The 18,175-nt window shown below is 38.5% G+C and overlaps 1 protein-coding gene across 1 annotated transcript; it reads left to right on the forward strand.

The window, feature by feature from the left end:
• Positions 1–5,864: 5,864 nt before the first annotated feature.
• On the forward strand, positions 5,865–17,331 carry MOSMO (modulator of smoothened). Its single transcript, XM_031555776.1, has 3 exons — positions 5,865–5,934; positions 6,467–6,679; positions 14,543–17,331. Exons 1-3 carry the CDS (start codon positions 5,865–5,867, stop codon positions 14,725–14,727), a joined length of 468 nt encoding a protein of 155 aa, XP_031411636.1. The 3' UTR covers positions 14,728–17,331.
• The last annotated feature ends 844 nt before the right edge of the window (positions 17,332–18,175 follow it).

The following is an 18,175-nucleotide window of genomic DNA, read 5'->3' on the forward strand; positions in this document are numbered from 1 at the left end:
CAGTATACTGCTCCTGATTTATTTACTTCTCTCTGGTGGTAGGAAGAGGGAGGAAGGGAGAACTCTTCTTTGTGGAGGGAGATTTGGTTTGAATTATGCATGGTACCAGTACTAATTGAAAACTTCTGAAGCAATTCAGGCTCCACAAGCTGTTCAGCAACAAGGCAGGCCATTCTGCTAATATGTCTCGACCCTTTAAAAATTTTGAGATGAGAAGTCTGTTTAAAAGCCAGGAATAAGCTTTGGATTTCTAAACAGTGTCAGAAATGGTACCTAATAAATTGTCTGGTAATTAGATTGTTAAACAGAATTCAGTGAATAGGTTCATGACAGCTACCAAACTGTAGCTTTGAAGCTAGCGAAGCTACATATTAATGCCAGAATTAGTGTTTTTCTATAAGAAAGTCACTTAGTTTTTGAAACAGAGGAACATTTACATTTCTAGTGCAAGAAGAATGGTGCGTTTCAAACTTGGTTTGAGGAGAGAATAGTCTGAGGGAATAAATGGAGTAGAAGAGAAATAGCAGTTTATATTATGTGTATATATATACGTTATTATATAACGTATCTTGCAGAACTGCTCTTAGAAGTTGCACTCTGGATATAGCAAGGGCTTTGCAAGTAAATCTCATTCTTCATTAAAAGTGATCTTTAAACATTGTAAAAAATACTTTTTAGATGTGTGTTTTGAACCAACAGATATCTACTGGGCATATGAACTGACCATGCTTCTGGTCACTTGATTGAACAGTACTGGTCTGCTTCAGAGTGAGAAGCTCCAAAGCTTTTCCAGGATTACCATAGCTATGAGATAATGCAAGAGAGAAAATGTGTCAAAAATGTAAGACTTGGCATACAAAGGATGGGAATGATAATTCATAATCCCTTTGTTTTGGACTCCTATGTATTATGTGCCTTTGCAGTTAATCCTCCTTTAGTCTTTTAAGCCTTTCATTAAATCATCCTCTAACATTCATAAATCTTATCTTAGTGAGTCAGAACCTGGTTACCTCAATCTACTAACTCAGTGACAGACTGGAACATTGCAGTAGAAGAATCAATCTTCATGGCACATCCGAGTACTGTACTTGCATGGCAACCTCAAAGATATTTTAGTGGTGTAACTGTGAAGTGACATGTATTCAAACTATGCCCCATCCCTCAAAAAAAAAAAAGGTATTTATGTTGGGGTGCTGGCAGATATGGTATTCTTATGCCATTCTTGGAAATTGATTCTACTTATCTTATATTTGATCCTCTTATGTACCTTTCATAGTTCTTTAGATTGTTGTCCTACGCTGACTGAAGTGAAAATGTGAAGGGAAGTGTTACTTGACTTACAGTTACTTACATACATGCAGTTAATTACAGTTAATAATTTACAAAATGCTCGAAGATGACCTTATTTGAGGCTGTAAATGTTCTAATGAGTCAGAAGTCTGAACTCTAGTTGACAACCGTCTCTTTTAAAAGACTAATGTTCTGATCATTTTTGGGTTAACAAAATCTGAACTACACCTGTGGGCATCCTTCAGGGGAACCTCACCTAGAGACCCTGTGATTTGGCTTTGACTGTTGCATACCTCTGAGAATTGAAGTCTTCCCCGGTGTTGTTAATCCTTCTTTCCTCATCATTTCATACCAGAAACTGCAAGCATCCCACAAAGGCATAGCTTTTTTCTCTAACCTTCTGCATTGCTTACTTAGCAGCGTGACTGCTCTTCTCATAAGAGAGGATGCAGAGCCTGAATTCTTGCCACATTTATACTGGAGAAAGTAGCACTGACTGTATGCACCCTGGAGGGATCTGCAAGGCTGAGGTAGGGATGGATCAGCAGTGTCAGTTCTCTGGATTTTGGGATGGGCAGATGGGTTTCCAGGGAGGTCATTCCTAGAATACAGAACTCTTAGAACAAAATAAGTCATTCCCTCTTCCTTCTCTGGATAATATGTAATTTAAAACACTGATGCAGGAATTTAGTCTGCCATGACCAAATCACTGCATTCACTTTACACTACAAAGCTTCCACTTGGATTCAGGAGCGTGCTGCAGCTCTGCATAGACAGCTGCAGTCTGTTCCTGCTCTTAGATGGATCTGGACCTTTTTCCATTCAGGTTTATTAACTGTACAGAACTTAGAAACTTTCCAAAAATAACTTCCTTTCCTCCTGTCCTTATCTCTGTGGCTCAGTAAGTTGCAGGAAATGGCTTAGCTGAGCTGTCCTTATTTTATATGTCATTCTCTGGCATGTGACTGTTACCTAACCAGCAGCTATGAATGTTTTAGTGTGCCCATGTAACACGGCTCGATGTACTGTGCTCATTATTAAATCATAAAACTTATCAGTGTCCTTGCAACATTGGCAGTGCATTGTGCTTTTACCACATTAATTACTTCATATGCCACAGTGCACCACACCAGCACCCTTCCTGTGCCCACCTGGTCCTGCGTGTTCCCACCATCAGATAGATGAGGGGTAAACATCTGCTTAGCAGTTGTCAAGCTGCTGCTTTCCAACCATGGCATCACTGTGCCATGTTAATAATTCAGAAGCGATGGAGAGATGGAGGAGTGTAAAGTCTGCAGCACTCTTTGTTTCTGGTCACAGTGTTCACTGCCTCCTGGTGGCTGTGCTGTTGCCACGGAAACAGCAGTGGGATGGCATGGGGCTGCTGGGAGCAGCAGCACATCTGTCCAGGTGTGAAACACAGGCTCACCTTCCTTTCATCTGGAGCCTTTTCCCTTTCTCTCAACAGCTTCGTGAAACTTAGTTGTTAAACAGATGATGCTCCCAGATTTTAGAGTATGTGTTGAAGAGTTTTGTTGTTAGAGATTTTGTAAAAATATGCAATGTCAGAAAGTGAGTGTTACTGGTGGTCTGGAGGAGTGGGGTGAGGTCATGTAGGAATGTGATCATGAAATCTTTCACTGATACAGAGTGGAGTCCTGTTTATTGTCAGACTGTGGCTAGAGGAAGGTGGTCTGATCTGTTGGAAGTGCCCTGGTACTTTAGGGAATAGATTTACTTAGCCCTTAGTGAAAGACAAGGACTGCTTCATTGACTTTTTTCCTGTATTTTGAGCAAGGCTGAACTGGTCTGCAGCACTTGGCAGCCTCCTGCTGCCACCCTCAGGCTGCAGGTGTGCTGCTGTGTGCACGTAGCCATAGAGCACATCCATCCTTATCTGCTCGCATTGCCTGTGCTGTTTGTTTTGTTGCTGCCTTAGGTGCTTAGATTCTCAGCAGTTACGCTGCAATTACTCTTGAAGTAATGGCTAAAGGGTTTCTTCTTAGGAATAAGAGTGGAACTTGATGGCTGGCTTGAGATGAATGACTGAGCTGTTCTCCACCAGCTGAGTAAGTCTCTCTCCTTTCGGTGGTAGACCAGTTAAGGCTAACCAAGGTTTTCTGTACCAAGTTAGATCGTTGGCAACTGCCTGGCAACTATTCACATGCTTCCTTCAGAGCTGGACCAAATACCATGCAAACCCTCTTTTCTTTTGAATTCCTTGGCAAATAAATACACCTTTTCTACACTGAAGTAAAGTTTTACTTACGGACCCAAAGTGTGTGCCTACATAGGTATGAATCTACCCAACAGAGTAATTCCAGCTGGCTTGCAGGATGTTCTGTGGCACTCAGCATTGATTCATTTTGTACCCATTCTTCTTTTACATCTTCAACAGATGTTACAATGGGAGCAAGCTGTGAGGTATAAGTTGCTTCTGCCTCAGTTTTAGTATACAGGTGTGGTATCCTGTATTGTGAACAGAAACTTGAAATTCATGAGCATATAATGAGGTTGTTTTTCCTAGCTGCCTCTGTGGAACCTTTGGAAGCGCTTCAGAAATTTTCTTTTGCCCTCTTGCCTCCCAGGAGTCTCCAGGTTCAACGCTTTGAATGTGGAGAGTATCTACTTCAAATTTGTAATCCATGAAGCACACTTAAGAGTAAATACTGAGTATGTGTTACCAAAAGCTTAATGCTAGAGTATAAAGTTCAGCGTTGGTCCTCCAAAATAACACATGCTGCAATTTATTTGCCAGTGCTTTAAAAATCTGATTAAAAATAAAGAGTGGAACAACACACTTGGGCAACTGGTGTGATATTTAGGAAACCATAATCTAAGTAGTTTCTTGCAACTACTCTGGTGTCTTTGGAAGAGGTGCTAGCTGATACTGATAGACTGGAGATTTAACCTGTTTGGTTGGTTCTTGAGGGGGTTAGGAATCAGCCCATGGAAGAGTAGGTATGGACAGCAAAAAGATTCATTCTTAAAAACGTTAGTTCCAAGTAGAGTTATTTTCTGTTTTCTCTAGCTAAGGCACTACTAGGCTTAGCCTTGATCCCTTCTGAAACTGGCATGTTGTATGTGCTCTTTTTAATTGAAAAACATCTTCAGCACCAACTGCAAAGTGAGTCTGAAAGGTGAGTCCATTGTCTTTCCAATAATGTAGCAACTGGAAGTTGAAGGAAATACACAAAGTGGAATGGAGGCCAGCACAGTGGTTCTTCACAGTGTTGCTTTTGTCAAAGTTAAGGTGTGTTCAGTACATCTGAATTCAAAAAAATCTATTGGTAGAGTTATATAGTTTTTACATTTTTAGAAGTCATTCTTTATTTTAGAACTCAGTTTAGACAGAACTGCTGTTAGAAAAATTGTTAAATCTCAGTCTTGTAGTGATTGCAGTTAGTTTCCTGTTCTGTGATAGCGCAATGAGTAGCCTCTTTATCTCCAAACTACTTAATGAGGTTCTGCTGTGTGTGTGTTTTGAGGACACTGACTTTTAAAGACACGTGCACATCTGCCTTCTGGCCTGGCAGCTTGTTTAAAATGAAAACGTAGCAGACTATGAGAAAGCAACAGAGAAGCAGTTCATGTAAAACTGTACTGTGCAGGTGTGTGAACTGGGTGAGAGTGCTTGTGTAACTCCAGCTGAGCTCTGTGTAATCCTCCTGGTGCACAGCCATGGTTCAGCTGCTTTAGATGCAGAGTCGAAAATGCCAACTTTGTAGTTTAATAATTGTGGGTTTTGTAACTGACTCATTTTTTAAGGACTTAACTTCTAAGTAAAAATTAATCTCCAAGTCTTTCAGCTGATGAATATGTAATTAAGATGACACATTTGGATAGGACTGTAGTCTAGAGGTTACAGGAGCGCTTCAGAAGAATTGAATCAGTAATGTTTTGTTTTTCTCATCCTCTGGGAGTGTACCACAAGCACTAACTCTAATGTAACATGGTGTTCGTTCTTTTGACTGTTAGCTTGCTTCTTTCTGGAAAAGAGTTGCCTCTTCATTATAAGCAGATGAACTACAGACAGTTTTTATTTACCAAAATTTGTGGAGGAAGATGTTGACTCTAATACTTTCCACTGTTGACTTTGACTTCTAATTTAGATAAAGGACAATTGTGATTATTTAAAGAGCTCAGAAGAAGAGACACATTTGAAAAATATAGGACTTAAGAAGAGACACTGGAAGAAATGGATTTTGACCTTAAATATTAATATTGAGGTAAAATTTTCAAGATAAAGAGAATTTCGCTATTAAATTCCATTAAAAGCTGCTTTATGCATGAGTCTCAAAAGTACTGAAATAGATTTTAAATCAGAACTATTTGGATCTATTTGAAAATACCTTGTTTTGTGTCACAGAATTCTGTGTGTTGTGATATATCCTATGCTCAACCCTCTAGTTGCATTCCATTTTGCTACCTCAAGAGTCAAATACATCTTACATAATTTTTGTTTTCTTGGCAGAATTTGTCAATACAGTGTGGTTCCTTTACCAGTCTTGGTCTGTTCTTAGGATCTTTCCAACTAGTAGTATAGATATCCCAGTTGTTGAGTGTAGTAACCCATGGTAGTTGTCAAAATAATTGTCCTAAGTGTCTTAGGTAGAGGGACTCTTAAACACTTACTGTCAAGAGGTATGATTGTTGCTTTCTTTTTTTTTTTTAATTATTCTTAAAATCTTAGTGTGAACTAAACGCAGATCCCTCTGTGAGACTTAGAGGTTTAGAGCTGTCTTTATAGATAAGGGGAAAAGGCATTAGACAACGAAGGACGCTTCAGGGGGCTGCATCCTGTTTGGTTACATTATGAAAGTTTTTTACCTTGCAAAGATGAGAGAGTGGTGCTCTCTACAACTCCGCCACCACTTCAGCTGGCAGTGGCAGGATTCACAGGAGTGCTTTATTACTTTGATTAGAGCTTGACTGCCACTCAAGAACCAGATATAGTCTGTAGCTATCTCACTGCAATTTATGCAAGTGTTTGATGAAAGAATACGAAGATAGATACTTTATACGTCCCTTCTATCCTCTGTCTTTGACAGGCTTATTAAGGCTCATCAAAGAAAAAATCCCTTATTTCAGAACAAACCTGAGATGCAGTTTGCAATTGAGCGCCCCTCAGAGAGGATTTTGAAAGTTTACATGCCTCTCTGCTGTGTATTTTCAGGTGCTCTCACAGTTGGCCTTGTGCGACAGTGTCAAACCATCCATGGACGTGACAGGACCTGTATTCCTCCACGGCTGCCTCCTGAGTGGGTCACTACGTTATTTTTCATCATAATGGGAATCATTTCACTAACTGTCACATGTGGTTTGCTGGTGGCTTCCCACTGGCGAAGAGAAGCTACTAAATATGCCCGCTGGATAGCTTTCACTGGAAGTAAGTGACCTCAACTGCACGGTTGACCTGTACACAGGATAAACTGGTGGAGTCTGAAATAACACATGGTGTTGTCAGGGAGTAGTTCTTAGGGCTCCTTCTTTACAAAATACTCTCTCTTCAAATACTGCATCTGAGAGAAAAAGGAAATTGCTCAAAAACTGAGGGATTGATATCTTAAGTGACTGATAATTGAGAGGGATTGATAGCCTGTGAGTCCAAGGTGAGAGAAAGGAGGGCCTTGTATGCCCTGACCCCTTTGCCTTCTTTGAGGAGTGCCATTTGCTGACCTGTGAAAATGAGCAGAGATAGGAAGAGGTCAGTCCTGGATCATTCTTCCTTCCCCACGCCCCCTGTATCCAGTACTTCTAGCCAAATGGGATGACTGGGAATTCCCTTGTGTAGTTGATGCATCTGAAACACTGCAGTCTGAAGTCCATCCCCACTTCAGGTGTTGCTGTTGAATACCTCATTCAATGTTGATGCTGGTTCAGTCCTGCTTGATGCTCACAACGGGTGTTTTATTCACAGTATCTGCATCCTAATTGGCTATGGGGGAGGACTGCCCACTGCAGAGCACCTGCTGTGCTTCACAGCACTGAGGCTTGCTTCCCTTAAGTGTCCTGCAGCAGCTCTTCAGCAGAGGGAATAGCACTAATGTTTTTCTGCCTCCCTTCATTGTGTGCTGCATGAACACCAGCATAATTCCTCACAGCAAAGACTGAGCCTCCTCCAGCAGCCCTGTGTTTCTACACAGGGAAATGTATGCTGTGGCTACTTTAGTGCAAAAGAAAAACAGTTAGCCCACAAGTAAGGGAATAACTCTCAAACTTCTTTTTCCTTAATGTGTGTTTCAGGTTTATGCCAGCTGTAAAATGGTGCTTTAATGGTGGTGATGATGGCATGAAAAAATTCAAAATCTGACTGCTTTTGAGTTGACATATGATAACAGTGTACACACTAACTAGAAAATGCAAGCTTGTGGCTTATACAAACATAAGTAAGGTTTAATGGAAGTCTGTGGCATCTAATGACATCTAATGAATTAAATGAATTTAAGGTTGTTTGGAGAAGGGAATGATGTGTTTAAAAACAACAACAACAACAACAACAACAAAAAACAGCAAACAAAAAAATGCCCTGAGCTTTCAAAGCTGTCTTTCTGACAACTTTTCTATGTAGCATATTAAACTGTCAGTGCAGCTATTGCAGACAAGGGAACTATTGAAGTGCTGTATCCACTGTGGTTGGCTTTTATTCATTTTCCAATGAATGGCTAAAATAGATGAAAATACTGTTGAATGTCCCATGCCAGCTTTTCTAGTTGCCATTGTCTATTAATACATATTTCATGTATATCTAATATACACAGAAGGGTTTAAATTCAAAATGCTGTATAAGATTAAGACGCTTGCAGTGAGCAGATCTCAAAACTATTCAGTTCTCAAGTATTTGGTTGTTTGTGGGTTACTGGGTTTTTTTTGAATACTATAGAATATTTACTTATTGAGGGTTTTCTCCCACACAACTCACAGCTTGCATTTTGATTTTTACATATTCTTTAAAATATTTCCAATAATCAAATTCTTGCATCTCTAGTTTTCTACAACTTTGATGCTTACTTCAGATAAAAATTCTGATACCCTAAAGCTTGTTGGTTTTGTTTTTCCCCTGTGGATTCCTTTGGGCTTGTAATAGGGTCATTATTAGAAGCCTTAACTATAGAAAGATATTGTTTTGTTTCAGCACTTGCCTTTGTTATGAGATGTTTAATAATGAAGCACATTAATTTGTTCTCTTGTAACTGAATTATTTGTAATTCTATTAAGATACATTTGCTGTGTTGCTGAAATTTACCAACATACATTTATCTCCAATACATATGACTCTATGAACTTTGTATTAACAATGATGATGGAAAATTTTATTTCTTAACTCACTTATAAGAAAAGAAGTGAATGGAAGGCAGAGTTATTTATTCTTCAGGAAGTCAATATAAACAAATTCTGTGGTTCATTGTATGGCAACACAAATGAGTATTCTATTTGTAGATTGATCTTAGGATGCATGTAAACGTGTGGCATTAACTACCATGACTACCATAACCTTCCTGTGAAGTGGCAGAGTGCTGTATTATGAAAACGTGGGTAACTCATTAGAACAGAGTAGGGAAAACTTCATAATTGTATTACATTTCTTCTGCAGGTGATTTCAAGACTGAACAGCCCAGTACAGGCGGCTAGCAGATACTCTCCTCGCAGAACTTTCAGAACATGACATAGGATGTGCTGTCCTAAGTGGCAGTGAAGTCTGCTGGGATTGCTAAAGGCATCTCTGGGACTGGCAGCTCTGCAAGGGGGGTCTAGATGAAATCATCTAACGACAAAGGAATGCTCTTGCTCAGCCCTTTCCTTGCAACTCTGCCAGCAGCAAGGAGAGCCAGGCAAGAGGTCACTCTTGCCTTGCTTGTGCTGGAATTTGACCCCAGTGGGTTAAGTCAGTTTGTTGCAGATCCTCTCTAGCTACCTTCTGTCCAAGGTGGTGAAATGCAGTCCAGAGAAGTTATGAGAAAGTCTCATTCTTATCCATAGGTGACTATCTGAAATACCTCTGTTTTCGAGGAAGAAGATGAAGACCTCCCTTGCAGAAGAGAAAGGTCTTGGAAGAGCGGCTCCATGTAGCTGGTTTAACAATATTATGTAGGGAAAAAGAACTTCCTGATTCTTTTGTCTTGATTTTTATGATAAGAATATGAAAGACTCTTAAGGAATATTTGATGTTTTCCTCAATTGATAGAATTCTGTAGAGTAAATTGGTGCAAACATCTTCAGCACTTCATTCCTTTGCTCACTTTACAGAGCACAGTATGATAATTCAGGGAAGAAGAGTCCAGGTCATAAACTAGTGCTGATTGCTTGGCATGCCTATACCAACACCTTCAAAGAGAAGCAAAGGTAGGATAGTGTTTTTCTGCTACAACTAAAAGATTAAGATAGTATTAGATTGATTTTAGATATTGTTTTGGATTGTGATGACGTAATATTCAGGCTGTTGGTTTCAGCTTCTGTTGCAGTCTATTTTCACTTAAATATTTTACCCAGGTTATGTCTGTAGATGGGATCTATAGGTCCCTGAATGAGTCTTCACACATATCCCTCTGTCCTCAGGAGGTTTTGTTGGCACTACTGATGACAGCAGAGAAAGCTGCTTGCTTTTCTTTTTGTTTCTAGCAAAGGTTACAAAGGAGTAGCTCTCCTGAAGTAAGAATCAGAACTTTTTCTCTCAGCAATGAAACCATTCTCCTCAATTTCTTAATCATATTGAGATTTAAGCTAACTGCATTATGTACTTTTTTGTTAGTGGAAATCTTGCTTGTAATAATGTCATCTTCGATGATGCTTTTCAACAGTGCACTTTCTAAATATGAGTTATTGCTGAGTGATCTTCTCTGTCTTGGTTAGCTAACGGGCACACAAAGGACAATTTTACTGTCATATATGCTCTTTTCTGTTTACACTTTGCAAGGGATGCACCTGAGGGTATTTATTAGCATTGTATTTGCATCTTTCCTCAGCCATTGATTGTTTTACTACATAGAAACTTGTCTTTTTGGCTTCCCTGCTAACTAGCTCTGGTGAGGGGGAGATTTCAGTCTTTCAGGCCATGATGCATGAATGACAAAAGTCCTCCTTACAGCAAATGCGAAAGGTTTCATATTCTTCTTGTAAGGTTATTCAAGACTTACAGTATTCCTAACTGATGTGATAGGTATAGTGACCCTGGGTGTAGATGCAGTCAAAACTGTCAGTGCTCTTTGAGCCCCGTTAATGTAGTGTCAAATTCACACACTGTAATGAAGTATGATTCCATCTTGGTGTTCATTGCCATGCTGCCCAGGTCTTTGTGTGCATCTTCAGTAAGAGGCATTGTAAACTTGTAGCTGTGCCTCGCCTGTTGATGGCAACCAAAAATCTATCAGCTATTCATTGCATGGTATTGTTTACCTGTTGCTCAAGCTAACTGTCTGTTGCCATCCCAACTCTGTACTGCTTTGTCACTGGTTATGCCCCATGATATGGTGGCATAGATTGGTAGCAGGCAAGTAACCTAGTTTTGGTACTGTTCGGTGCATCTCTGAACCATACTTCCTTTTTTTTTTTAATATGCTTTATCCTGGGTACATAGAAGTTATTGCCACCGAATGCTCAAAACAGTTTTGAGCTTAAGAATGAAAGAAACTAAGACCTCTTTTGACAGCCACTGGAAGTAGCCTATAAATGATTGTGTTCTCTTACTGAATACTTTTGTTAATAGAAATTGTAATGGTTGTCTTTTCTGCAGTTTTTCCCTGAAATTGTAAGAACAGACTTTTAAGGGAGAAGTTCTTTATGGGTTGCTGGATGGAAATCCGCTGAGTTTATACTACCAGATATGATCAGATATGTTTGTTTTACAGCTTGTGTAAGAAATTCCTACCCTCTAGCCAACAATTCTTCTTCTTAAAGAATACACACTGAGTTAACTGAGTGCTTCCTCTCTTAGAATTTCTCTTTAATTTTGGTGTTGTTTTTTTAGTACATTTATCATGTGGTCTTTTCTTACTATCATCTCAAAAAATTGCCAGAATTTGGCTCCCTAGTCTGACAAAGAACTTGATGAAAACTGTTTTACATTTGCTATTTCAGTAGATTAAAAATTCAGACCACACTGAGTAGAATTGCTCAGAAGCCTTCATAGCACTATTGTTATTTAGAAGAAAAAAGGTCTCTGGTTACTTCTGAAACGTGGACGTGAATCAGCATTATTCACACTGCCTGCATTTCCAGAATTTATTTATTTTTCTCTTGTGAGCTGAGGGAGAGTGAGGTATCTGCATGCTTCTGTCCTCAGGCAGAAATGCAGTGAGTCACTGGGCATGTGCTCTCCATGGCAATAGAGTGCCACCAGCAGCTCTCAGACCTACAGCACTGCTGGGTTTGTGTACGTACAACGTGCCTCAAAGAGCAATTTGCTTAGCAAAGAGAGATAAAGATCTATTCTTCAGCCTTATCCATGAGGCCATCAGAACTTTTCTGCTCGTATAGTTCTTGAATGTGATAAGGGAGACTTAAGCTTAAAAGTGCAGATGGTGGTTTCAGCATCCTCAAGCTATTTCCAACAGCCTTACTGCTGTTAAAATGTAACAGCAATTCTGTAAATAACTGCAATGTTCTTCAGGGGCAAACTGGATGTAGTAGAAAATGTTGACTTGTGGTAACGTCAACCATCCTCAGAGCCTTGTTTAAACTGTTACTAATCATGTGTTGCATCAATAAGTACTCGTTGTCAACCACTGTTTTCTGGACCACTCCAATGGAGAGCTCTTCTGCACTTAAACTGATCTGCGCAAAAAACACGTACCTGAACTTCCTCTCCTCAGCTGGACAGCCTGAGGTTAAGATGCAATTTTAAAAGGAGAAATATTCTTTAAGGATTTGATTGTGTAGTGTGGGATTATGTGGATCCATAACCTATATTTAAAAGCTTTAAGATGAAATAATGTTTAATATGTGGTTTCTGGTTCTTTGGTATTGTTTTATAGCCTAATGTGGTAGCACTGAACAAGAGGTTAGTAACTGCAGCTGCCAGATTCACTTGTGCACTTATTTTATCCTTAATCTGCTGATGAAGTTTTATTAAAAACAAGACACAAGCTCCCTCTAGTGGAACGATTGATGTATTTAGTCATTTTGATTTTTATTTATTTATTCCCAACTAAGTATTTTAGTATAAGCAGAGAGGCAGCATTTAACTCAAGATGTGTGTAAGCTGTTTTCATGCAAAGAACAGCTGATGGTTGGATATGCATTATGTGATCAAACCATCCTGTTTTGTTTGTGCAAATCCTGCATAGGCATTTCTTGAATTCAGCTTCATCATGTTCATAACTAGTCTCTGCCACAGAACACGACTGTTTTTCCATGAAGCTGAGACCTGTACTACGTGAATCGCAATGTTTTGAGCAGTAAGATATAAAATATGTGATAAACATTTCATATTGTATATAAACATGGAGTTCATTAAAAAAAATCTTTTACTATTGCCATGTAACACTGTGGCTGGAAAAACCAGAGCATTAGCCAGAAGAAGAGTAGTGAAATTGCATTCCAAAATATTGAAGCTGCTCTACCCCATCATATCCTCAGCTGGAAGGAGTAGAGACTGCCTTGTTAAGAGCAAGCAAGCTGCTGAATTTGCTTAAGGTACCTTTGGAAATAAAAGCATTACTGACTTGTACAGGAACCAGCAGTTAAGGTGCTAGCTATTACTACTGCATGTTAGGGATTGTTTGGGTTGGTTTGGTTTTGTGTTGTTTTTTGCTGTTGCTTAAGTACAGTTCTGTATTTCTTACTAACTAAGAAAAAGCAGCAATCTGCATTCAGAAGACTGAATAAATTAGTATGTAATATGCTACAGGCAGAGGCATTGTAGTTTGGCTTGAATTTTCTGAATTTTGTTTTCTCATTTTATATATACACTTTGAGGACTGGGAGATGGTTATGTCACTGTGCTTCATATTAGGAGATGATTGTGTGAATATTTATAGAGTTGGTGGAAGCACAGAACAGGTTCGATGCCTGTGTCCCTCTGATATAAAATAAGGACGTTCCACTCACAGCAAATAATAGTTGAAAGGAAATTGAAATACATAGAAGTGAAATAAGAGTAAGGCACTAATTGTTGACTTAACTAGTAGAAATAAAATTCTATGTTCTAATACTGATGGAAGAAAAAGAAAGGATGGGGAAAAGACAGTGTATAATGCTATAGTATTGAATACACACTCAAGCCAACTTAAAAGATAATCTTTTTTTTATTGTGAGCAAGAATCTCTTGCTTCTTAGAGATGCTATATATGTATTTGGAAGCCATTCCCTTGCTAGAGACAGTACAAATCCGTATATCGCTGTGTTCCCATTAAATAAGGTTACTTATCCAGAACTATCTTACAGGAACACTGGTGTTCTCATCTGGGAAAGATTACGGCACTGCATATTCTGTACTGAGGAATGCTGGCCACTATTAATATCTGAAGGCCTGTGAAATGTATAATGTAATTCCAATGAATGGCTTTAGTAGGGATTCTGTGGTTGTTTGTTGGTGGTTTTTTGTTTTTTTTTTTGCATATTCACACAGTCAGTTGTAAGTGTGAACCACATACCTGAGTTTAAGTTTTCAAATGAAATAAGTCCCATTGCTCGTTTCTCCTAAGTTCACAAAATTTGAACTTGGTGTTTTTCACTAAGAATCTTAGATTAAACTGAATCAGAAAACTTTCTTAAACTCCAATGGGAGATCTTAAGGAGATTTTGTTACTTAAGAAACAATCATGAATTCAGGAAACTGATGTATTTTAATGAAAAAAACCACAGTAACAGTCTCTGTTTGCAATGTTTGGCAAAACTTCTACAGGAAAAGAGTTTATGCAAAAGGGGAGTGGATGACTACAATTGGTAGAAGACAACTTTGATAATAAAAAGGGAATTTGAATGTTAGTTTAGCTTGACGTGGGGGGAAATGATGGTCTAAAATAACTGGGGAAGTAACTGACTACATTCATGGATAGTGATAGAATTATATCTGCCAGACTTTTATTATGTGAAAACAGTTCATGATCTGGTGAGCAGAGCTGAAATTACTGTCAAAATGGTATTTGTGGGATTTCTAAAAGCAAGATAGAGCGTTATCAATCATTTAAAGCCAGTTAGTGATGGGAATATCTCAGCTTTTCAGTTTGCTCAAAATACTTTGCTTTTCTGTACTGCTCTCTGAACTGGTAAATATTTTTATTCTAACACTGTTTTTTTTCTCTTTTCTTTGCAGTGATTCTATTCTGTATGGCAGCCCTAATATTTCCAATAGGATTTTACATCAGTGAAGTCGGAGGTCAACCATATAAATTACCCAATAACACAGTGGTTGGGTCTTCGTATGTACTGTTTGTCTTATCCATTTTCTTTACAATAGTTGGACTTCTGTTTGCTGGCAAAGTTTGTTTACCTGGCTGATGAATGTTGGACTGCGGGACTTTGTTTTGGAAAAGAGCAAGACATCAGAATTGCATTCTCAGGAGGATGCCTAGATGTGACTATCAAACACTCACTGAAAAGAGGAATGCTTTGACTTTTTTTCACTATGCACTTTGGATTAAAAAAAAGGAGAGCCTTTCCCATAACCAAATACAGACACCGTTGACTAATCTCCTGAGCATATGTAATGCAGTCAGGTCTGCACTGTGATAGGAACTAGTGAAGAATGCTTTACACTGAGAAGCATAATTCCCCATGTTACTGTACTGTTCTAGTTTTTAATGTCTAATGATTTGGAAGTCAAAGTATTTATGAACCTTGTGGTAGACCAGAGGGTTGCAGAGAAATGCAAGCGAGGCTGGCCTCGCTGTGTAGGAGATTAGTATTTTACATCCTCTGTCTCATGAGCAAAGCCTTTGGCACCAGTATGGATCAGTCTTTCGTTGCTGCACCAAGAAGCCAATAGAGCAAACGTTCTCTAAAATGTATGTATCATCAAGAAGACATACATCCCCTTCTCCCCCATAAGCTGTAGAAAAACACTAAAGAACATTTTAGAGGGGGATTTCTTCCTTATATTTATATAAATATATATATAAATATATATATATTTTGCTGATGCAGTATACAGTGTGTGTGTATGTGTGCGTGTGTATATACACATATATGTATATATTTGTATATACACACAAATGGTTCCTGGAAGAGAACTCAGAACGCTTTGCTAGCAAAACACTGTGGTGTGCAAAACTAGAACTCAATAGAAAAAAAAGCCATTTCTCTGAAGGCCACATAGCTGAGAGTCTTCAGTTTACCTCATTCTTTGTAGCAGCCCTTGATTTTAACAGTTTTTGTATTAGGTACAAACGATCCCATGCCTTCTTAGGTGCAATTTTAAGTTAAGCTAAAATTCTTTTTATGGTAATTTATTTGTATATGAGGGTGGAAGGTGAGATCATGTCATACCTTAAAGTTAAAATTCTAATTTTGGGAAACTGACACTATTTAAATTATTAGCAACTGTTGTACAGATAGTCTCTTTTTCTACTGCATTGTTGTATTAACAGTCATTTGTGTTCAAACATAGCAGTTTACCATAGATGAGCATTTCTGTAGCACAGGTAAAATGTAATATTTAAAGTAATGCAAACACTATTTCACTGCAAAGATGGATGGACTTATTCACCTTTACAAAAAGAAAAAAAAAGAAAAAAAAAAAGAGCAATATCATTGAGCATATGCCTCATTTACTAAAGTGATTATAAATGCAGATTTAAGGGCCAACCAGATTTAAAGTAAATGTTCCTCACAAAAAAGCAGTTTTACTTTTCAACACAGAAAAAAATCTTTGGCTCCGTGGGTGTTATCATACTTTACTACTCAGTCTACCTAGCATACTTTACTACTCAGTCTGTTAGTGTCCCAGGAAGGCTGCCTGCACTCCCAGTATCTGCTTGCCAGTTAATCCATGATTTACCAAAATAATCACTTATCAGATAAGCTTAAGGGTTTGAAGATAAGACATTCTGTTCAATTCTTTTAAACTGTGTACCAGTCAGTTCCTGCAGGATTCCTGTTCTAGCATTTCTCCCTGATTCTGCTGAATTAAACAGTTCATAGTTCATATTTTGATGTTCTTGAACAAACTTATCATTCTAACAGTCTATGAGTGACTTTTTTTTCCCTTACAAGTATAAGTGTTCATAGAATACTAAATTTTTCCGAAGTACTCTAACCTGTAAATACAGTCAGGCCCCAGCTATTTGTAAATGATTTGGTTCCTAACTTAAGCCTTTATCGGTATGAATGTTCTAATTCCTTCCAGTGATATTGGAGGAAAGATCATAGAATCATAGAATAGATATATTAAAGAAAATAAATTATGAAGATAGATATATTAATGAAAGATAAAATGTCAGGTTAAGCTGCTGAATATGTCTAAATTTTCAGCATTACTGTGTATTTAACCAAAGCTGAAGTATTTGCTCGAACTTAGACTTGAATTGTGACAAAGGAAAGCTCTTCTGTTTTCAGAAATATCACTTTTGTAAATAGTTCTAGGTTCTTGTAACTGGAACACAGAGGGTGGAAGAGTTTCTTGGCTGCCAAGATGCCACCCTTCGCCTACTTATTTCAGGTATAGTAACATTGTGTATGCAGTGGATTTTGGCTTCAGTTAAATGGATCATCATATAATGAAAAAATACAAATACTGTTCTTGAAGCATAGCCAGACTGTGGCAGGCTGGCTGGAAATTGATCTGATCTGCCAATGCTGTTGCTATGAATTATTAAATAACAGATGTAACCAGCCAGCTGTTTTTATTCATAATTGGAGATTTCAAGTCCAGAAATAGATACAGCCATCTGTATTAAAAATAAAATGATTCTATCAGTAAATGAAGAGACAGCTGTCAACAGTTGCTTTTAATAACGTCACTAAGTACTATATAGTACAGTATTAATTTATAGCAGAAAATCATATCTTGTAAACTGTATATAAAACACTGTTTTATGGTGCAATCATTTGTCAAACTTTTGTCTGTTACTTTTGTTTGAAAGATGTGTACATTATTCTTCAATACCTAAGAGTATCACTGTAAAATCTGCTGAATATTATTTATAGGTTCTATTTGCACAAGGTTTAAACTACAGAAAGTTCGTACTGAACATGCCTAGACATCTGTAGACTTTTTCAGTTCATGAAAAGGAAAAATTCCCATACAAGTCTTCTCCAAAGGTAATCCCGTATTTATGTTGAGTGTTTACATAAACTTTTCTATTTCTGCCATTGGTTTTTTGAAGGACAGCGCATTTTGTGCGTCACTAGAAATTCTTCAGTCTTCTGCTTCCAAATTCTCCAGAGGGTTATTGCTATGTGCACGTTGTTTATTCGGCTAACAAAGTGTGAAATCAGAAGCTTGAAATACCTTCAGAATGAAAATTGTTTGATGTGTTTATGTAAATCTTGAGACACGATCCCCTCAGAGCCATTTGTCCCAGGGGTGAGTAGAACGTGCTTCCTTGAGTGCACAACCTGTCTCATTCAGCGCTCACGGTGCTTTGCTGGCAGGGACACCCGCTGTACCAGAGCTGGGGCAGGGCTGTGCTCCTGAGCCTGACCCTCTGGCCATGCCAGCTGGGCCCTGCATATAATGCCTGTGTTTCAGAGCTGTTACATAACCACTTCAGAACACACCTGTAGATAATAAAATTGTCCTTTAAAAACTGTGTGAAAGATGAAAATAATGAAGGAAGGGATGTCTGCCAGCGGCTCTGCGGCCCGGGCATCCCGTCGCTCCCTGCCCCAGGCCTGGCTGCCTGCGTCCGTCCGCCTGCCTTTACTGAGGAGTGTTTTCTAAGTGCTTACAACATTTCTTTTTTTTATTTTTTTTTTTAATCGATGATTTCTGAACAAATGTTAATAC

This window comes from Meleagris gallopavo, chromosome 16 (genome assembly GCF_000146605.3).
Source record: "Meleagris gallopavo isolate NT-WF06-2002-E0010 breed Aviagen turkey brand Nicholas breeding stock chromosome 16, Turkey_5.1, whole genome shotgun sequence".
Classification (NCBI taxonomy): Eukaryota; Metazoa; Chordata; class Aves; order Galliformes; family Phasianidae; genus Meleagris; species Meleagris gallopavo.